At 44.4% G+C, this 20,706-nt stretch overlaps 1 protein-coding gene across 1 annotated transcript; it reads left to right on the forward strand.

The window, feature by feature from the left end:
* Window positions 1–18,044: 18,044 nt before the first annotated feature.
* On the forward strand, window positions 18,045–20,383 carry LOC135555931 (ferritin, middle subunit-like). The gene is made up of 4 exons (XM_064988748.1): window positions 18,045–18,370; window positions 18,678–18,824; window positions 19,579–19,704; window positions 19,954–20,383. Exons 1-4 carry the CDS (start codon window positions 18,269–18,271, stop codon window positions 20,107–20,109), a joined length of 531 nt encoding a protein of 176 aa, XP_064844820.1. The 5' UTR covers window positions 18,045–18,268; the 3' UTR covers window positions 20,110–20,383.
* Window positions 20,384–20,706: the final 323 nt, after the last annotated feature.

Genomic DNA, 20,706 nt, shown 5'->3' on the forward strand with positions numbered 1-20,706 from the left:
ATAAAGTGGGCATATAAGCAGACAATGAAAGCTCTTACAATATTTGATGATGACATTTCTCTAAAACAGGCAATAGGCTTCATGTGCAACACCAAGTCAGAATAGTAGGCCAAGTTATGAGGGGGAAAAGGATCCAATTATTAGCGTAAGGGACATGGGCTTCTAACAGTTTACTACACAACATACACTTGGTTTTACTTTCTTAGCTACAGTATGCATATCTTCCTGGCATATTACATAATTTAAGCAGCAGCATAAAAGGCCTTTCTGGACTCACCTGTTTGTGCTGTGCTCACATGAACAGGAAGGTTGCGCGGCGGTCCTTCGTGGGCAAATTTTGTCATCAAAGTCTGGCATCCTCTGGATTTATGGTGCTTTCAAGACAACTGGGAACTCTGATCTTCAGGTCGGAGCTCCAGAAAGATGCCTGAGTTCCCGACTTGGAATTCCAAGTTGGATGACCATTCAAAACGTATTTTCCCAGTCGGAGCTTATTGAGTTCCGAGTTGTCTTGAACTCACTGAAGTCTGAGATTTCCAAGTTCCAAGTGTCCAGTTGTTTTGAACTCGGCCAATGGCATGGCCAATGTTGAATATTTATCCTTTTAAGCTTGGATAAGAGAACCTTAAACCCAAACTTGGACCACACACCAACTCCACTGAATAGTAGTCTAGTGATGGCTTTGCAATGCTTGCAGTTGGCCACTGATTCCTTCCAAACCACTCATTGTTGAATTTGCGATTACAAATTTGTTGTGCAATGTCCAATGGCCGATTAGCACCGATACGTTTTATCTATAATTTCTCCTCAGAATTTCCTTCACATGACAAGGAATGAAAAGGATTTGCCAGTAGACTGTCAACTTGATTCATGATGACTGCTAGTTCGCTAACTAAGATTTTATAAGTTTGATGTTGACATGATCAGTCCAATCAAAGCTACGGTAGATATGTGATTTTACGTCATTTTATCTGTGGCCAATGACCTTGAGCCTTCTTAGATGGGCACTGCCAAGGGGCTTGAATTTCCAAGCTATCCCCGTAGATTTTGCTGTGACATAGAGTCCCCATGAGTAACAGAACACTAAGCCAATCACGGCACAAGAAGAGAACACCACCAATCCCTACGCTCTGTATTTTCTGGCTGCCCCACCACCACCACAGAAAGCACTGAGCTTGGCTGTAACACCTGCATTTTGGAGCTGCCTTTCTCAAGAAAGCAAAAAAGAGACCATGTTTGTATGCGGCTTTATTAACTTAACGATTTTTATTTTTTGTACATTGTTTGCAAACTGATATGTGACGGTATTAATGCCAAAATAACATGCAAAACAGGTGAGCCTCAGACAAAGCTAAACCTGAAAAACAAAGCTGCTCAGAATAACAGGTCATCACTGGATATGATGAACACATAGGCCTATCTCGATGTCCATTCTTAGCCTGTAATTTAAAATTTTAATTAAAAAAATATACTGCTAATATTTTATTTTATTTTTATTTTATTTCACCTTTATTTAACCAGGTAGGCTAGTTGAGAACAAGTTCTCATTTGCAACTGCGACCTGGCCAAGACAAAGCATAGCAGTGTGAACAGACAACACAGAGTTACACATGGAGTAAACAATTAACAAGTCAATAACACAGTAGAAAAAAAGGGGAGTCTATATACATTGTGTGCAAAAGGCATGAGGAGGTAGGCGAATAATTACAATTTTGCAGATTAACACTGGAGTGATAAATGATCAGATGGTCATGTACAGGTAGAGATATTGGTGTGCAAAAGAGCAGAAAAGTAAATAAATAAAAACAGTATGGGGATGAGGTACGTGAAAATGGGTGGGCTATTTACCAATAGACTATGTACAGCTGCAGCGATCGGTTAGCTGCTCAGATAGCAAATGTTTGAAGTTGGTGAGGGAGATAAAAGTCTCCAACTTCAGGTATTTTTGCAATTTGTTCCAGTCAAAGGCAGCAGAGTACTGGAACGAAAGGCGGCCAAATGAGGTGTTGGCTTTAGGGATGATCAGTGAGATACACCTGCTGGAGCGCGTGCTACGGATGGGTGTTGCCATCGTGACCAGTGAACTGAGATAAGGCGGAGCTTTACCTAGCATGGACTTGTAGATGACCTGGAGCCAGTGGGTCGGGCGACGAATATGTAGCAAGGGCCAGCCGACTAGAGCATACAAGTCGCAGTGGTGGGTGGTATAAGGTGCTTCAGTGACAAAACGGACGGCACTGTGATAAACTGCATCCAGTTTGCTGAGTAGAGTGTTGGAAGCAATTTTGTAGATGACATCGCCGAAGTCGAGGATCGGTAGGATAGTCAGTTTTACTAGGGTAAATATGTAAACATAGAGTTGCATGATATGTTTATAAAGGCACATTTTTCTCTGACCTGAAAATACGATGATAGATTCATGCAATGCTTTTACAAGAAATTAGATCTTTCCACCCTTACTCTTGTCCATAGGGGTCTGTGAACACACAACCTTCTGGCCCGCAGCCCTGTGTGCTATCAACATTCCTGCGTTGCCATGTAATGCTGACAGGACGAAGAACAGTTTCTAAAACAACATGTCTAAGGCTCTGGTGTCTCCAAGAGGTGAGGGTAAACTGTAAGGATGTTCTGTTATCCACTTTGTTTTAATCATTTTTGGGGGTCTGAGGAGTGTCCCTTGTTTTTTTCTCAAGCGTTCAGGGAAGGTTTAGGTCAAATATAATTTGCTGAAGGTAGAGACATCAATTTTCATTTCAGAGATGTCCGATTATCTCTGTGTGTAACCCTTATTATAAATAACGTTTACTCCTGAAGTTGACCCTTCTGCTAAAACAAGGTCACTTTGAATGAGTGAGGGTTGCAGCTGACTAACAGTTGAGATGAGAGCAATTACTGGAACATTTGTCCTTTTGTGATAATATGAAAATGACTCAAAATCTCAATCCTCCTGATCTGAATCATGGAATATATCTCTCCTAAGCATGACGCATACTTTAGTCAAAAAGTGTTGTCACTTATCGCAAAGAAAAGGACGGCTAGCTATGTCACAGGCCTTTTGCAACACCGGTTTAAGCATACAGTAAGACTGTCACTCCCAAAAGTTTGAAGGGGATTCGTGTCGCCAAAACTTTGTTTGCACTCATAATGAAAACATTAGTCAAAGTAACAGAGAGCAGAGCACACACTTCAAGGGCTTTCTATGTTCAAAAACCCTTTCCCCCATTTGAAGCATCACTATCATTTTTTTAACGAACAATAAACCGAGATAGTAGCTATGACTTATAGAGACGGTTTTGGGTTACATACTTGAAAAAAGGGGATTGTGTTCTCAAATAACTGGATTACCATACTAGGCTATGACAAACTAGGGGTCGTTTAAATGTTTCAAGTCTGTTGTCAGAATAGGAGTGCTGATATAGGATCAGGTCCTCCCGGTCTATGTAATCGTATATATTATAGGTATTTTTTTTATAAAACAACATTAAAAAAAACTAACATTTACATACTGTCATGTATATGCAGGGAGTCAGGAAACAGGTGCAGAAGGAGAGTTTAATAAACAATGATGCAAGGCAAATGAACAAAATAGGGGATGGGTACTGAACATGAAGACAAACCAATAATGCCTAATGACTGAGGTTACTGAGGGCTAAATAAAGGGAAGGTAATCAATGTGATGATGAAGTCCAGGTATGCGTAATGATGGGGAGAAAGTGTGTGTAATGATGGGAAATAGGTGTGCACAATAATGGTTGCCAGGGCTCGTGGTTAGCAGACCAGAAAAGTTGAGCGGAGGAGAGAGGGAGCGGGAGAAGGAGTGACAATGACCCCTCCCGACAGTACCGGCCAGGAGGGCGGCCCTAGGACGAAGAGCGGGCCGGTCCAGACAGCGGAGATGGAAATCCTGGACGATGTTGGGGTCCAAGATGTCGGCCGCCAAAACCCAATAGCTCTTCTCTGGGCCATACCCTTCCCAGTCCACCAGGTACTGAAGCTGACGTCGTGGGTCCAGTAGGGACCTGACGGCATAGGTAGGGGTCCCATCGATGTTCAGTTGAGGCGGAGGGGTGTCACGGGGGATGCATCAACCAGGGTGAGATCCGGTAGTTGGTGGGGAGTTGAAATGGTAAGTTACTTCATTGACCCTCCGGAGGACCGTGACAGGCCCCGCGGAGCGCGAAGTTCCTTGTGGAGAGCCAGATGGGATCACCAGGATGGTACACAGGAGCCACACACTGTGGTGCGGTCTGTCTGATCCTTCTGATGGCGGACTGCGTGCCGGAACCACTCGTCAACTGCAGGGGCTCCGGTCTGGCTCAGAGTACACAGAGCCAGGGCCGAGTGGTTTCTCAGGATGCAATGGAAGGGAGTCAGCCTGGTGTAGGAGTGATAAAGTGAGTTCTGGCTGTACTCCTCCTAGGGAAACAACCAGACCCACTCCCCCTGTTGGTCCTGGCAGTAACTCCCTAGGAACCACCCCAGCTCCTGGTTGGTCCTTTCCACCTGCCCGTTGGACTGAGGCCGGTACCCGGATGTGAGATTGGCCGTGGCCCCCATCTTCTCCATGAAGGCTCTCCATACCCTCTACATGAATTGGGGGCCACGGTCAGAGACGATGTCCTCTGGAAGGCCATAGTGCCAAAAGACCTGCTTGAACAGTGCCTCAGTGACCTGGAGATGGTAGGGAGACCAGAGAGAGGGATAAAATGGCAGGATTTGGAGAATCTGTACACAACAAACATAAAAGTGGTGAAACCATCAGACTGGGGTAGATCAGTATCAAAGTCTATGGACAGATGGGACAAAGGCCGCTGAGGCACAGGAAGGGAAAGTTGTTTCCCTGCTGGAGCGTGCCCGGGGGATTTGGATCGGGCACATATGGAGCAGGAGTTGACATAGCAGGCGCCGTCCTGCACCAAGCTGAGCCACCAGTACTTTTCAGAGAAGGATTGGATAGCATGCGTGATACCTTGGTGTCCAGCGGTGAAGAATGTGTGTGCCCAGGTCAGCAGCCGATCTCTTACCCCCGTGGTGACGTAGATGCGTTCTAGAGTGCAGATATTAAAAGCGTGTTTCTTATCCAGAGCCTGGCGGATGTCCACATCTACATCCCAAATCACAGGCCCAATGATACGGGAGGACCGACTGATGGGCTGGAGGGCACTTTCAGGACTCTCAACTGGTGTGGAACCACAGGTTACAGGAAAGAAGGTCTTCCGGCATCCTGGTACCCAGGCAGAGATTTTTATCCTCGACCAGGAGATGGTGGGGTTATGACATTGGAGTGACGGGGGGGCCAAGGATGACTTTGTGATGATGACTTTGTGCAGTGATGATAAGGAAGGGAAGGCTTTCCTGGTGCATGGGTCCTAAGGTGAAGGTAAGTGGTGCTGTAAGGTGTGTGATTGTGCCAGATCCCAATGGTTACTTTTCCAGGGCTTGGACGGGAAAAGGAGAGGAGAGCGGGTGCGAAGTTATGGTCAGGGAGGAAGCGAGGGCCTGGTCAATGAAGTTCCCTGCGGCCCTGGAGTCCATTAGAGCTGTAGAGACAACACCAGAGGGAGAGCCAGCCAGTAAAATGGAAACCAGAAAAGGTTTGGTGGAAAACGATGATGATGGAATACTGCTGTTCTGCCGTGGACAGGTGTGTGGCCCGTACCTCCATGGGTTCAGGCTCTCTGGAAAAGAATGGAGAGCCATGCTAGTGGTGTCGAGGCAGTGGAGAATGTGAGGGCCTCCTCCATGGCCGTACCCAGTTGCACCAGCTGGTCGTGGCGTTCCGGTGGAGTAGATGACCCTGTTCCTGGACCGTCTGGATGATGGTTTTCTCTGCCGCTTCCATATTGAGAGGCAGTATCCTGCCACGTATATGCAGCGAGTCAAGAAGCAGGTGCAGAAAGAGAGTGCAAGGCAAAAATAACAAAACAGGGGATATGTACTGAACTGTCACACCCTGACCATAGTTTGCTTTGTATGTTTCTATGTTTTGGTTGGTCAGGGTGTGATCTGAGTGGGCATTCTATGTTGGATGTCTTGTTTGTCTATTTCTATGTCTGGCCTGATATGGTTCTCAATCAGAGGCAGGTGTTAGTCATTGTCTCTGATTGGGAACCATATTTAGGTAGCCTGGGTTTCACTGTGTGTTTGGGGGTGATTGTTCCTGTCTCTGTGTCTACACCAGATATGACTGTTTAGGTTTTTGTTCATTTATTGTTTTGTTAGTTATTTCATGTCTAGTTCCGTTTATTAAAGAACATGAATAACCACCACGCTGCATTTTGGTCCGCTTCTCTTTCATCAGAGGAAAACCCTTACAGAATCACCCACCACAACAGGACCAAGCGGCGTGGTAACGGGCAACAGCAAAAGCAGCAGCAGGAGAAGGAACAGAGGCAACAGCAACAGCGAGGTCAGGATTTCGAGACATGGGAGCAGAATCTGGACTACACAACTTGGGAGGAGATAGACAGGTGGGCGGTCGACCCAGGGAGAGTGCCGGAGCCCGCCTGGGATTCGATGGAGCAGTGTGCGGAAGGTTACGAGAGAATGAGGTTGGCGAACCAAGCATGGCGGCGCGGAAGGAAGCCCGGGAGTCAGCCCCAAAAATTTCTTGGGGAGGGGGCTCACAGAGAGTATGGAGACGCTAAGTAGGAGACCTATGCCAACTTCCTGTGGTTACCGGGGGGCTAGAGAGACCGGGCAGGCACCGTGTTATGCTGTGGTGCGTACGGTGTCCCCAGTGCGGGTGCATAGCCCGGTGCGGTATATTCCAGCTACGCGTATCGGCCCGGGCTAGATTGAGCGTCGAGCCAAATGCCATGAAGCCGGCTCTACGCATCTGGTCCCCAGTGCGTCTCCTTAGGCCGGCTTACATGGCACCAGCCTTGCGCACGGTGTCCCCGGTTCGCCTGCATAGCCCAGTGCGGGCTATTCCACCTTGCCGCACTGGCAGAGCGACCGGGAGTATTCAACCAGGTAAGGTTGGGCAGGCTCGGTGCTCAAGAGCTCCAGTGCGCCTGCACGGTCCGGTCTACCCAGTACCACCTCCACGCACCAGCCCTCCAGTGGCAGCTCCCCGCACCAGGCTTCCTGTGCGTGTCCTCGGCCCAGTACCACCAGTGCCAGCACCACGCATCAGGCCTATAGTGCGCCGCACCTCTCCAGCGCTGCCAGAGCCTTCCTCCTCTCCTGCGCTGCGGGAGTCTCCCGCCTGTTTAGCGCTGCCAGAGCCTTCCTACTCTACAGCGCTGCTGGAGTCTCCTGCCTGTTCAGCGCAGCCAGAGCTGCCAGTCTGCATGGAGCAGCCAGAGCTGCCAGTCTGCATGGAGCAGCCAGAGCTGCCAGTCTGCATGGAGCAGCCAGAGCTGCCAGTCTGCATGGAGCAGCCAGAGCTGCCAGTCTGCATGGAGCAGCCAGAGCTGCCAGTCTGCATGGAGCAGCCAGAGCTGCCAGTCTGCATGGAGCTGCCAGAGCTGCCAGTCTGCAAGAAGCCGCCAGAGCTGCCAGTCTGCAAGAAGCCGCCAGAGCTGCCAGTCTGCAAGAAGCCGCCAGAGCTGCCAGTCAGCATGGAGCAGCCAGAGCCGCCAGTCAGCATGGAGCAGCCAGAGCCGCCAGTCAGCATGGAGCAGCCAGAGCCGCCAGTCAGCATGGAGCAGACAGAGCCGCCAGTCAGCATGGAGCAGACAGAGCCGCCAGTCAGCATGGAGCAGCCAGAGCCGCCAGTCAGCATGGAGCAGCCAGAGCCGCCAGTCAGCATGGAGCAGCCAGAGCCGCCAGTCAGCATGGAGCAGCCAGAGCCGCCAGTCAGCATGGAGCAGCCAGAGCCGCCAGTCAGCATGGAGCAGCCAGAGCCGCCAGTCAGCATGGAGCAGCCAGAGCCGCCAGTCAGCATGGAGCAGCCAGAGCCGTCAGTCTGCCAGGATCCATCAGTCAGCCAGACTCTTCCAGATCCGCCAGTCAGCCAGACTCTTCCAGATCCGCCAGTCAGCCAGACTCTTCCAGATCCGCCAGTCAGCCAGACTCTTCCACATCCGCCAGTCAGCCAGGATCTTCCAGATCCGCCAGTCAGCCAGGATCCGCCAATCAGCCAGACTCTTCCAGATCCGCCAGTCAGCCAGGATCTACCAGAACCGCCAGCCAGCCAGGATCTGCCACAGCCTTCCTCCTCTCCTGTGCTGCCGGAAACTCCCGCCTGTCCGGCGCTGCTGCCGGAGTCTCCCGCCTGTCCGGCGCTGCTGCCGGAGTCTCCCGCCTGTCCGGCGCTGCTGCCGGAGTCTCCCGCCTGTCCGGCGCTGCTGCCGGAGTCTCCCGCCTGTCCAGCGCTGCTCCCGGAGTCTCCCGCCTGTTCGGCGCTGCTGTCGGAGTCTTCCGCCTGTCCGGCGCTGCCGGAGTCTCCCCTCTGTCCCGAGCTGCCCCTCTGTCCCGAGCTGCCCCTCTGTCCCGAGCTGCCCCTCAGTCCAGTGTCATTAAGTAGGGTCGCCGTGGCTTGGAGGCCACGGAAGCAGACAAGGTGGTGGACTAAGACTACGGTGAAGTGGGGGCCACGTCCAGCACCAGAGCCACCACCTCGGACAGATGCCCACCCAGACCCTCCCCGATAGGTTCAGGTTTTGCGGCCGGAGTCCGCACCTTGGGGGGTACTGTCACACTCTGACCATAGTTTGTTTTGTAAGTTTCTATGTTTTGGTTGGTCAGGGTGTGATCTGAGTGGGCATTCTATGTTGGATGTCTTGTTTGTCTATTTCTATGTCTGGCCTGATATGGTTCTCAATCAGAGGCAGGTGTTAGTCATTGTCTCTAATTGGGAACCATATTTAGGTAGCCTGGGTTTCACTGTGTGTTTGTGGGTGATTGTTCCTGTCTCTGTGTCTACACCAGATAGGACTGTTTAGGTTTTCGTTCATTTATTGTTTTGTTAGTTATTTCATGTCTAGTTCCATTTATTAAAGATCATGAATAACCACCACGCTGCATTTTGGTCCGCTTCTCTTTCACCAGAGGAAAACCCTTACATGAACAGGAAAACAAACTAATACTGCCTGAAGTCTGAGGCTACTGATGGCTAAATGAAGGAAAGGTGATCAAGGTGATGATGAAGTCCCGGTGTGCGTAACGATGGAGGTGTGACAGATAGACATATATTTCCCAAAAAAGGTATGACATCATACTTCCTCAGGCCCAATGTATCCACTTCCTCAGACCCAATGTATCCACACCCAATGTTGTTTCTAATTCTTATGAAACTCTACCCCATATGACTTCAAATTGTGTTATGTTGTTTCTGTCTATAGTCAACACACTCTCCATCTTGTGCCAATATCAGTTATTTTTAAGTCCAATAGTTTTTTCTCCTTAGATTGTGAGTTGGATAGGCTCTCTGCAAGGTTTTGTAAATCTTACGTATCACATGCCTATCTTTTTCTGACTCAAATAGGATTCCCTCAACATTGCTTTGATGTCCAAAAGCTTTTAGGTTGCATATAGTGTATTCAGACCCCTTGACTTTTTCCACTTTTACGTTACAGCCTTATTCTAAAATGTATTATATTGTTTTTTCCCTCATCAATCTACACACAATGTCCCATAATGACAAAGCAAAAACAGGTTTAGAAATGTTAGCAAATGTATTAAAAATGTAAAAACTGAAATATCACATTTACATAAGTATTCAGCAGTGATTTAAAGTACTTAAGCCTAAATACTTGAAAGTAGTTTTTGGGGGTATCTGTACTTTACTTTATTATTTATTTTTTGGACAACTTTATACTTTTACTTCACTGCAGTCCTAAAGAAAAGGATGTACTTTCTACTCCATACATTTTCCCTGACACCCAAAAGTACTTGTTACATTTTGAATGCTTAGCAGGACAGGAAAATTGTTTAATTCACACAATTATCAAGAGAACATCACTGGTCATCCCTGCTTCCTCTGATCTGATGACGCACTAAATACATACTTCGTTTGTAAATTATGTCTGAGGGTCGCAGCATCCGTAAATAAAATAAAAAACAAGAAAATGGTGCCATCTAGTTTGCTTAAAATAAGGAATTTATTTATACCTTTACTTTTGATACTTAACCCTTGTGTTGTCTTAAGGGTAAAACTGACCCGCCACTATGATTAACAGCAGAGAAATCCCCCTAAATGATATTTTTTCAACTTGAAATTTGAGGACTTTTCCTAGAGTGACCCCAACATTAGACAAAGTGAAACATCGCCTTTGTTCATATTTCCATGAAAGCTGTACACCACCAGGGTACAAAGATAGTCTTAGGGTCATATTTGACCCGGCAATTATAAAATAATTTACACACCACAAAAACCCCAGACACACACACACACTCACACAGAGAGATTGAGATTATGTGCTACTGACTGAACTCAGACAAAACTTTCTTGTGCATGTGCAGCATCTCCCCTCCATGAACCCACAAATGACTCTAGTTCACAGACAAAATAAACATTTCTTGACAACATTGTTTACTAATGGGGAACACAGTCAGAGGCTATAAAGGTGCTGCAGATGACAGTCCTCCCAGGTCTCTCTTTGATGAAGCCATGAGTGCACGTTTCAGCGCCCAACAGGTTGTAGATCAGATTTTTTCCGATGTCCAGGAGGAACAAGAGAACAATGATTTAGAAGAGGAGGAGGTATCTGAAGAAGAAGATGGGGAAGAATACAACCCAGAGCACGATGCATCATCTTCAGATGAAGAAGAAATCCCCCAAGCTGAAAGAGACATTTTTCTCAAAGAATAGTAAAATAACATGGTCCTTTTCACCATATGACAAATAGGGCAGGATGGCAGCACAAAATGTCATAATGACAACCCCAGGGCCCACTAGACATGCAGTTGCCCATGCTCAGGACATCACCACAACATTCTACATGTTCATCACACAAGCAATCGAAAAAAATCATCCTGGAAATGACAAATTTGGAGGGTTTCCGTAAATACAATTGGAAAAGGATGGATGAGATTGACATGCGTGCCTAAATAAGGCTGCTGAAAATTAGCTGGAGTGTATAGGTCCCGAGACGAGGCTACATATTGTCTCTGGGATGCAGAGTGGAAGGGCGATTTTCAATACCACGAAGAATGCTACGATTTGATAACCGTGAGAAAAGACCAGCAAAACGTGTGAGAGACAAAGTGGCGGCCATAACAGAGGTCTGGGAGAAGTGGGTGGAGTGTTTGCCATACCTCTACAACCCTGGGACTGAAGTAACAGTGGATGAACAACTGGATCCATTCAGAAGTAATTATTCTCATATCTGTAATGTAAATGATTTTCACTGTCAATTTTATTTTGTATTGCTGTAATATCATTGATTTATGTGATTGTTTTCTGTGACACTGATACTAATTACTGATAGTAATCTCTTTTGTCACAAGGTTGCTGTCCTTTCTTGCAGTATGTGCCCAGCAAGAAATAGTGGCCTGCGACGCACAATCCAGCTACGCTTGGAAGATGCAAGTCTACACAGGAAGCCGACCGGTGGGGGCCCAGAGAATAACTAGGAGATGGTGGTTGTGCTTGATGTGACAGATGGACTGAGGGGGCACAATGTCACGTGTGACAATTTCTTCACCTCTTATGAACTCAGCCAGCAGCTCCTGAAGAGGAAGAGCACCATGGTTGGCACAGTTATAAAGAACAAGGCTGAGTTCCCCCCTGCATTCCTCGCAACAAGGGGAAGAGAGGCCTTCTCATCAAAGTTTGCCTTCACCCTCACCACCACTCTAGTTTCTTACCTACCAAGGAGGGACAAGAATGTGGTCCTCCTGAGCACACTGCACAAAATGGCTGAGATTAGTGATAGTGAGGACAGGAAGACAGCCATCATCCTGGACTACAACCACAACAAAGAAGGCATTGCCAATTGAACAAGGTAATTGTAACTTACAGCTGCAGGAGGATGACTGCTTGCTGGCCCCTGGTCATCTTACACAACATCATTGATGTGTCCTCATACAATGCCTTAGTGATATGGAACAAGATAAGCCCTACCTGGATGCCTGATAAGCAGAGCAGCTGGGAAAGGCACTTGTAACCCCACACATTCAAAGAAGGGAGCGCTTGTGAAAGCTGTTCAGGGGGCTGAATCCACCTGAGGCTACAGCTGGGCCAGGCGAGAGGAGGAGATGCCAATTATGCCCCCCAAAGAAGGACTGTAAAACAAATACTATATGCGGCACATGTGAGAAATACATCAGCAAAGTCCATGCACACACACTTGCATACTGTCCCACGTGCTAATTAGAGATGATTGATTTATGTTCTTCACATTTGTTTTGTATCTATTATCTTGTTTTTTTGTATTAATTGTTGTTGTTTATACACCTTGTGGGTGGGGGGAAAGGTAAAAAAAATGGTAGAAGACTAGTATTTTGTAGTTGAATTCCTAATTGTACAGTATATAAGAATATATCACTATGTAAACAAAAAAAGTTCAAGACTATTATTATTTCCCTTCAATAAAATGCATTCAAAACTACTTTATGCATGTTTCTGCTACTTTCTTAGGCTAAACAAGTACTATCTCTTTCAACAACAAAATAACATGTTAACACCTATGTAGTTCCTTTAGCAACAATAATAATAATAAACCTCTACTTTAGTAAAGAAAACAATTATGACAACTATGTTGTAATAAAACGAGTGGTGTCCACTGAATAAATGCAGTCTTTCTGCATTGTGAAGAGGGAAAACCCGGATATTCACAAAGTTTGTGATGCATGACAGGTTGTTTCTTCATGCGAAATAGATTTGGGGTTTAAAATACAATTAACCTGCTTTATTTTAGGGGTTTAGTGAAGCTGAACCTTCAACCAGTCTGAGGTCTTGAGCGCTCTGGAGCAGGTTTTCAACAAGGATCTCTCTGTACGTTGCTTCGTTCAACTTTCCCTCAATCATGACTAGTGTCCCAATCCCTGTCTCTGAAAAACATCCCCACAGCATGATGCTGCCACCACCATGCTTCACCGTAGGGATGATGCCAGGTTTCCTCCAGATGTGAAGCTTGGCATTCAGGCCAAAGAGTTCAATCTTAGTTTCATCAGACCAGATGATCTTGCTTCTCATGGTCTAAGAGTCCATTAGGTGCCTTTTGGCAAACGCCAAGCGGGCTGTCATGTGCCTTTTACTGAGAAGTGGCTTCCGTCTGGCCGACCATACCATAAAGGCCTGATTGGTGGAGTGCTGCAGAGATGGTTGTCCTTCTGGAAGGTTCTCCAATCTCTACAGAGGAACTAACACCCTTAAGATGTATTTATTTTGTTGTGAATATTCTGAACAAATATTGTAATCACTGTTCTGCAACATATGCTTCAACAATTAATGTATTTGCTGTGCTAGATCTAAGGGATAATGTTAGCTTAATAATTATTATTTTATGTTCAAAATCTAGAAAACCATGCCAGATTTCAAACTAAATTAGCCCTGGAGCATTTAATATAGCTGTAAAACAAACAAAAATGTTTGGAGATTTGTATTACACATTCATGAATAATCTAAATGTTAGCATTAAACAATCAAGGCATTTAAACACTTGTTTGACAACACTGGTGCAAATGAAATGCCTTTTATGGTGTCTGACAGAGTTGACATAAATCCACTTAGTTGCATTTAATGAAAAAATTGGTTGTTCCTTTACATGGTGTTAATAGCGGATACTTTGCTCTGTCAAAATAGAAACTTCACATTTAGTTAAAATTAAGACAAAAAATTTGTGGAAGAATGTTGATTGTCCCATCTTTTACAAATCCCTGAGCTCTAAAACTGCAAAAAAATTCTCTCTGCCCCATGGCAAAAAAAAAATCCATAGATTGTAGCTACACTAGATATGATATAACCAAAGAATGTTGTTATCCAGCATTTCTGGACATTACAGGTTAACCTAATCAAAACACTGCAATAGATTCTACAACTTAACCTGGTATTGGCTATACTCTCTTTGTTCCCAAATCTGGAAACCAGTTATCTTATACATGTCGGTGTCCAGTTGCAGGTGGTTCTACAAATACCAGAGAAAATGCAGGTAGATAGCAAATAAAAATGTATTTCTTAGTTTTCTCTAGTGTTTGTGCATTTGCCTGTTGCCTTTCTTTGCAGGTTTTGCCTTACACAATCGAATGCAGGACTATTCAATTTACCCTGTGAGATCCGGAGTCTGCTGGTTTTCTGTTCTATCTGATAAATAATTGCACACACCTGGTGTCCCAGGTCTAAATCAGTCCCTGATTAGAGGGGAACAATGGAACTGGATTCTTGGTCCAGAGTTGAGTTTGAGGGGTATAATGCATTTTAGAGTTGAAGAGCACCAACCACAGATACATGTGCTCGCTAGACCATCTTGAAGATTAAATTCAATATAGAATCAGTGTGACGAGGTGACAAAGATATTGTTTTACTATTGTAACATGCAGTGAATAGAATTCTGTTGTCATCTGGTTTAGAAATCAAACTCTAGTCACGTTATTGCAGACCAAATGTTATACATTTCTCCCAGTTGTTTTTTAGAGAACATTGTATTGCAAGGTGTGCTACAGTATATGTGTAGAATATGCTGTGTTGGATAATTTGCATATGCATCTTAGATTTTGAACCTCCATTCTAGCATACATGACACACACATCTTTCTATATGCTTTTATTTGGCTTTCTCATCAAAGTATATGATTGAATGTTTCTTGAAACCTGCAGCTTCTTAATTGAAAAGAGACATATAATCAGGCCAAAACGTGATTTAAAAAATGTCCCTGACAGATAGCTAATGAAACACTAGCCTCATGAGCAGGCAAATTGACAGTTACAATAGCAGGCTAGCTTTTACAACATTGGCTAGCTTTAGAAAATAAGTTGGTCTAAATGCTCAACGGAGTTACCTCTTCATGGGACAATTTGTATTGCATGCTGCATATTTCAAGTGCACTCAAAAACAGATGTTTATCTTATTTCAGTCTTTGGGAGTTCATCAAACACATACAGCAAACAGTTTGAGTTTTCAGACCTCACTTGAGGCTGTGTTTACATCCTAGATAGAAGCAGTCTTAAACTATACTTTTATGAGAAAATGTGCAAGAATTGAAGGTGCCAACAAATGTTATACTTATTATAAGAATGTTGTACTGTCATATACAGAAAATCTGCTCCTCCCTCAATGGGGATCGATCAACTTCACGTTTTTTTGGCTTCTGCCCACAACCTACAGGCTACTGCATATTTTAATTAATACTTGAGTGAGTAGCCCACTATTCACATTCTATTCCATATTCTGAGCCATAGGCCTATCCAAGCCTTTACACTTAATGTAGTTGGTCCAAAGTTGGCATCGCAACACTCACTTTAATTGGATTGATAATGTATTTCTATCCCAGTTCACTTTCACTACAACAAAGTAATCAGCCTCTCTGTTTTCAGCTAGACTAACACAATACTTGTTTAATTGTATTCATGATAGAGTCTTCAGCTCATTAGGACTGGACACGATTTCCTTTACAAATATGTACGTATGTATACTTTTTAATGAATTCATACTGCAATTAAAGTGTGTAATCAAGTCAGCAGCTTCTTGACATTGAGTGCCTCAACTCCTATTAAGTTAATTGAGTATTAGACATGAATTTTAAACCATATTCTGGTCAAGTGGTAATGCTGCTGACTCTGGACCACACATGGATTCAAACCCTGCCTACGCCTTCAGATATGTATTCATCCTTATCTCAATAAAGAGAGAGAAAATACTAATATATATAAAGATATTAGTCATTTCCAGACCATGTACGACCCAAACATGGTGAAGGGAACATATATAGAATAATGGGTTTTGACATTGGTGGTGACTTTCTGAACTGTTATAGTTAGACAAACAGTTTAAAGTAATACAGAAATATATTGCATTTGAGTTCTGATTGACGACATTGACAACATTTTCAGGAAAGTTGTTGTATTTTACCTTAATTCACCAGAAACAGCTATTTGTTTAAAAATGCCTTAGTATGTTACACAGTACATGTAAGGTGCATATAGTATATAGTACATATAGTATATGTTCCTGCTGTTCTCTCAGCCGGTCTTCGCCCATTCATCACCCCTCATGTCTGTTTCTGCAGTCACAAAACTCTGTCTCCTTCAACCATTGTCACTGATAAGAGAACAGAACTACCTCGAGACAAACAATGGTGGAAAAATGAAGATAGTTCACTCAGGCCATTTACCACTGTCTGCTTAAGGAGGTGGTTCCTTAAGCAGACAACAATGTGATAGTGGTCTGCTTAGTTAATTGACTTCCATTGGGGGAAAATTAAGGAGTGGGCTGTCTCGCTTCCTCTTCCATCTCTGCTTGAGACTCCAGAATGCTGAGTCACAATGACAAGGCAGAAATACAGCCAGGGCAGAGCCTGAGTCATTCCATACTGTAGTAGAACCAACAGGAGGTTATGACAGGAATAAACAGGGGTGCAAATTTCACTGGGGACAGGGGGGACATGCATTTTTGTCCCCTCCACAGTTTTATGATTTGAATGTGATACAAAACGAGGCAAAAGTGTGCTTTAGGACCATGCAGATGCCTCTGAGCCGTCGGGTAGGCTGTTTGGACTGTTTATTAGACAAAAAAATATGTATACACTACCGGTCAAAAGTTTAAGAACACCTACTCCTACATCAAAACTATGAAATAACACATATGGAATCATGTAGTATCCAAAAAAGCATATTTTATACTTGAGACTCTTCAAAAGATAACCTTTGCCTTGACAGCTTTGCACACTCTTGGCTTTCTCTCAACCAGTTTCATGAGGTAGTCACCTGGAATGCATTTCAATTAACAGGTGTGCCTTCTTATTAAAAGTTAATTTGGGGAATTTCCTTCCTTCTTAATGCGTTTGAGCCAATCAGTTGTGTTGTGACAAGGTATGGGGGGTATACAGAGGATAGCATTATTTGGTAAAACACTATATTATGGTAAAAACAGCTCATATAAGTAGAGAGAAATGACATTCCATCAGGCTGTGTAAGGGCTATTTTACCAAGAAAGAGTGATGGAGTGCTGCATCAGATGACCTGGCTTCTACAATCCCTCGACCTCAACAAAATTGAGATGGTTTGGAATGAGTCGGACCGCAGAGTGAAGGAAAAGCAGCCAACAAGTGCTCAGCATATGTGAAAACTCCTTCAAGATGGTTGGAAAAGCATTCCAGGTGAAGCTGTTTGAGAGAATGCCAAGCGTTTGCAAAGCTGTCATCAAGGCAAAGGGTGGTTATTTGAAGAATCTCAAAATTAAAATAGATTAGCTAGGTGGCTAAAGTTAGCGAGGCTAAGAGTCAAGGTTAGGTCTAAGGTTAAGGTCAGGAGTTAGGTTAAAGGGTTATGGTTAGGGGAAGGTTTAGCTAACATGCTAAGTAGTGGCAAAGTAACTGAAAAAAATGCAAAGTTGCAAATTAGCAAAAATGCAAACGTTGTCTGTGACGAGTTTCAAACAAGCAACCTTTGGAACTCTAGAAGATCGAGTTACATGCTCACCCAAACGTGTTATTTAAGCATGACACTTCATTTAGTCAAAAAGAATTGCCAAGCGTGTCATAGAACAAAGTACATTTTTTTAAACAGACTAAGATGAAGAGGTCGAGGCGAGAGCCTTTACTCCGTCAAAATCTGTCCGCGTGAGATAAACCCATTTTGTGTGGAGGTATATAACAGAGTGTCAAAATTACTTGAGGATGCACGTGTGGATGCACGTGTCATTCCGGCAACTTTGAGCAAAACGACGTTTCGTTCTGTGTGTTGTTCACACGCGTACCTGCACTCTCATTGGCTAGAATGGTCCCACCTGATCTTGCCTGTCTTCAAACGTTGAGCCACATGTATTTCCATTGTTGGAGTGGTCACTCGGCTCTCTTGTCAATATAATAAATACTCTTTGCTTCAGGTCATGTGTTTGAGTGGGATCGTCATCAAATGATCTGCCTAGTTCCTGTTGATATTCTAAAGGTGATTGGCTACGCTCTATGAGGGTGGATTTCACTGACGTTTCCGTTTGGGACAATAAATAGAGCGAAAAAGGCTCCTTCCAGTTCACAAGTCTGAGAAGACGCATGAAGAAGTTCTTGCTTCAACAGTGATTGAACGGAACTCCTCTGCCTTCGTCCCGCATTATAGAATATTCCGGATAGATAACGTAACACTTAATTGAACTGTGATAGCAAAGTAGTAGAAGGAACTCTATTTTTGTACCGTTCATTTTGATATAAAAGAATCTGCCAAAATGGAGTCTCAGATCCGCCAGAACTATCACAACGATTGCGAAGCTGCCATCAACCGGATGATCAACTTGGAGATGTTTGCCTCCTACACCTACACTTCAATGGTAAGGAGTCTACCAAGATGACCGTTTTGTTGATTTACCTGTGTATTATTATGCCTGGGCCCAAATTGCTTTTTTTTCACCAGAACTTTTTCTGTTGGCCTAGACAATTTAATAGACAACCTATAATTGCTTTTCACCGCGCGTAACAACTCCTTGACAGGTTAATTGTCAGGTTACCAAGTAGATTACGGACTAGACTGATTCATGCCTTTGTCATCAAGTTTAGTTGCCACAACATGAACATAATGCCCAGTCACGTTTGGCATGTTTTTTTCTTTTAACCACACTGTTTTGTTTGTCCACCCAGGCTTTCTATTTCTCCCGTGACGATGTGGCTCTGTCTGGCTTCGCGCATTTCTTCAAGGAGAACAGCGACGAGGAGCGGGAGCACGCCGACAAGCTACTCTCCTTCCAGAACAAGAGAGGTGGACGCATTTTCCTCCAGGACATCAAGGTGAGCCCCTGAGCGTCGAAAACACATTTACATTGTAGACTGATAGCAAAAAGGTCGACATAGACCAGAGTTCTCAGTTAAAGGTTCTTCATGGACCCAGAGTGTTCATCTATAGGGACAAATGAAGAACGCTATGGTTCTAGGTGGGTTTTTTTAAATAAAAAGACTTACTTCAAGTATAGGAGTTATTTTGAATGAGTAGTCATTAATGCTGAGTGAGTTCATTGAGGCTTGCCTTAAGTACACTGCCCTGGTATGAGAGCAAGGCGGCTAAAGATGTGGCCTGACTGCTTACTGTAGGCCTATGAGTACAGGGTTTTGACGTCATTGGAATGGTGTCCTAAGCATTTCCTTTCAAAGGAAGGCCAAACACTAGGGAAGTTGTTATATTTTAAAATGTGTTTCTGGGATGGCAAAGCCCTTAGTTTATACTAAAACTACATTGTCTCTGTGCTGCATGGCAAAATTGACTTGGCCATGTGTGCATACATTTTATGTATAGGTGTCCCCAGCAGGAAGTGAACCATTGGCGTTGCAAACGTCATGGCTCTACCGACTGAGCCACACAACCGGTGTGCATCATAAACTAAAGCATGTGGTTGTTTGTAGTGACAAATTGACCCATCTTTTTGTTAACTTGTTTCCAGTTCATTGATCTTTATGTGCCAGATATACTGGCTAACTGTTGGTAGGTATGCATTGAAACCTCTGCTAGAAGTCCCTAACCCTCCTGTGTTCACTCTGGCCTGTGTAGAAGCCAGAACGTGATGAGTGGGGCAATGGGCTGGAGGCCATGCAGTGTGCTCTGCAGCTGGAGAAGAATGTGAACCAGGCCCTGCTGGACCTGCACAAGATTGCCTCTGACAAGGTTGACCCCCATGTAAGTAATATCATTACATAGAATACAGATACTGTCTCAGTAGATGAGGTTGTTTTAGCTCTGCTAACTAATGACAAAGGATTGTGTGACCTGCCACTTCACACGCACACAATGCCGCAGTTAGACATCTGCGAACACCTCATTGAGTTGTCTGTCTGCCCTTACGCCATTACCACCAGGGTCTTGTGTTACTGTATTTACAGTAGTATGGAGACATTCTCTTGTCTGACCTGTGTTTTCCCTCTTTAGCTGTGTGACTTTCTGGAGACCCATTACCTGAATGAGCAGGTGGAGGCCATTAAGAAGCTGGGTGACCACATCACCAACCTCACCAAGATGGATGCTGGCAAAAACAAGATGGCAGAGTACCTGTTTGACAAGCACACCCTGGGAGGCCAGAGCTAAACTTCTTTCATCTCCAGCCTCAGACCAGGAGTCCTGGTCTTCCTGCTCTATTCTGCTGGCTTTGCATTTATAAGGAGGGGAGAGCATAACAGTTGTAATGTTGACAAATTAGTTATTGGTAGTGAGGTGTATTGTAAAAAATCAAGTTGCTGATTTTTGTACTTTTCTGTTGCGCTGTCTTACTGAGCATTTCAATACCTAAAACACAAGGATCTTTTTCACTAGGTGTGACTTCTCATATTCAACCTGAGAAATAAAACCCGTTTGAGCTGGATTCTGTTTGTTACTGTGTATGAATGTCACATGGGACTGACAATACTTGTTGCGTTTATATATTTTTGTCCGATTGCCATGAGCCCAGTCTACCATCTGGGCATTCATTTTTCTATAGAGATGATAAATACCTACAATTGTAGTCTTACTACAGTGACTGAGGGTCATATTATGTTGATGTGAGCTTGATAAGGGCTATTACATAACTTGTAATGGTGCCATGTCTATTCAGGTTCCATAAAACCGCTAGGTCATTAACTGTGACATGAGTAACTGAATTCACTACAATCGGCGTCGCCTTAATGCTTAGGTTAAAGAGTCAGG

The sequence above is a fragment of the Oncorhynchus masou genome, chromosome 15 (assembly GCF_036934945.1).
Source record: "Oncorhynchus masou masou isolate Uvic2021 chromosome 15, UVic_Omas_1.1, whole genome shotgun sequence".
Taxonomy (NCBI): Eukaryota; Metazoa; Chordata; class Actinopteri; order Salmoniformes; family Salmonidae; genus Oncorhynchus; species Oncorhynchus masou.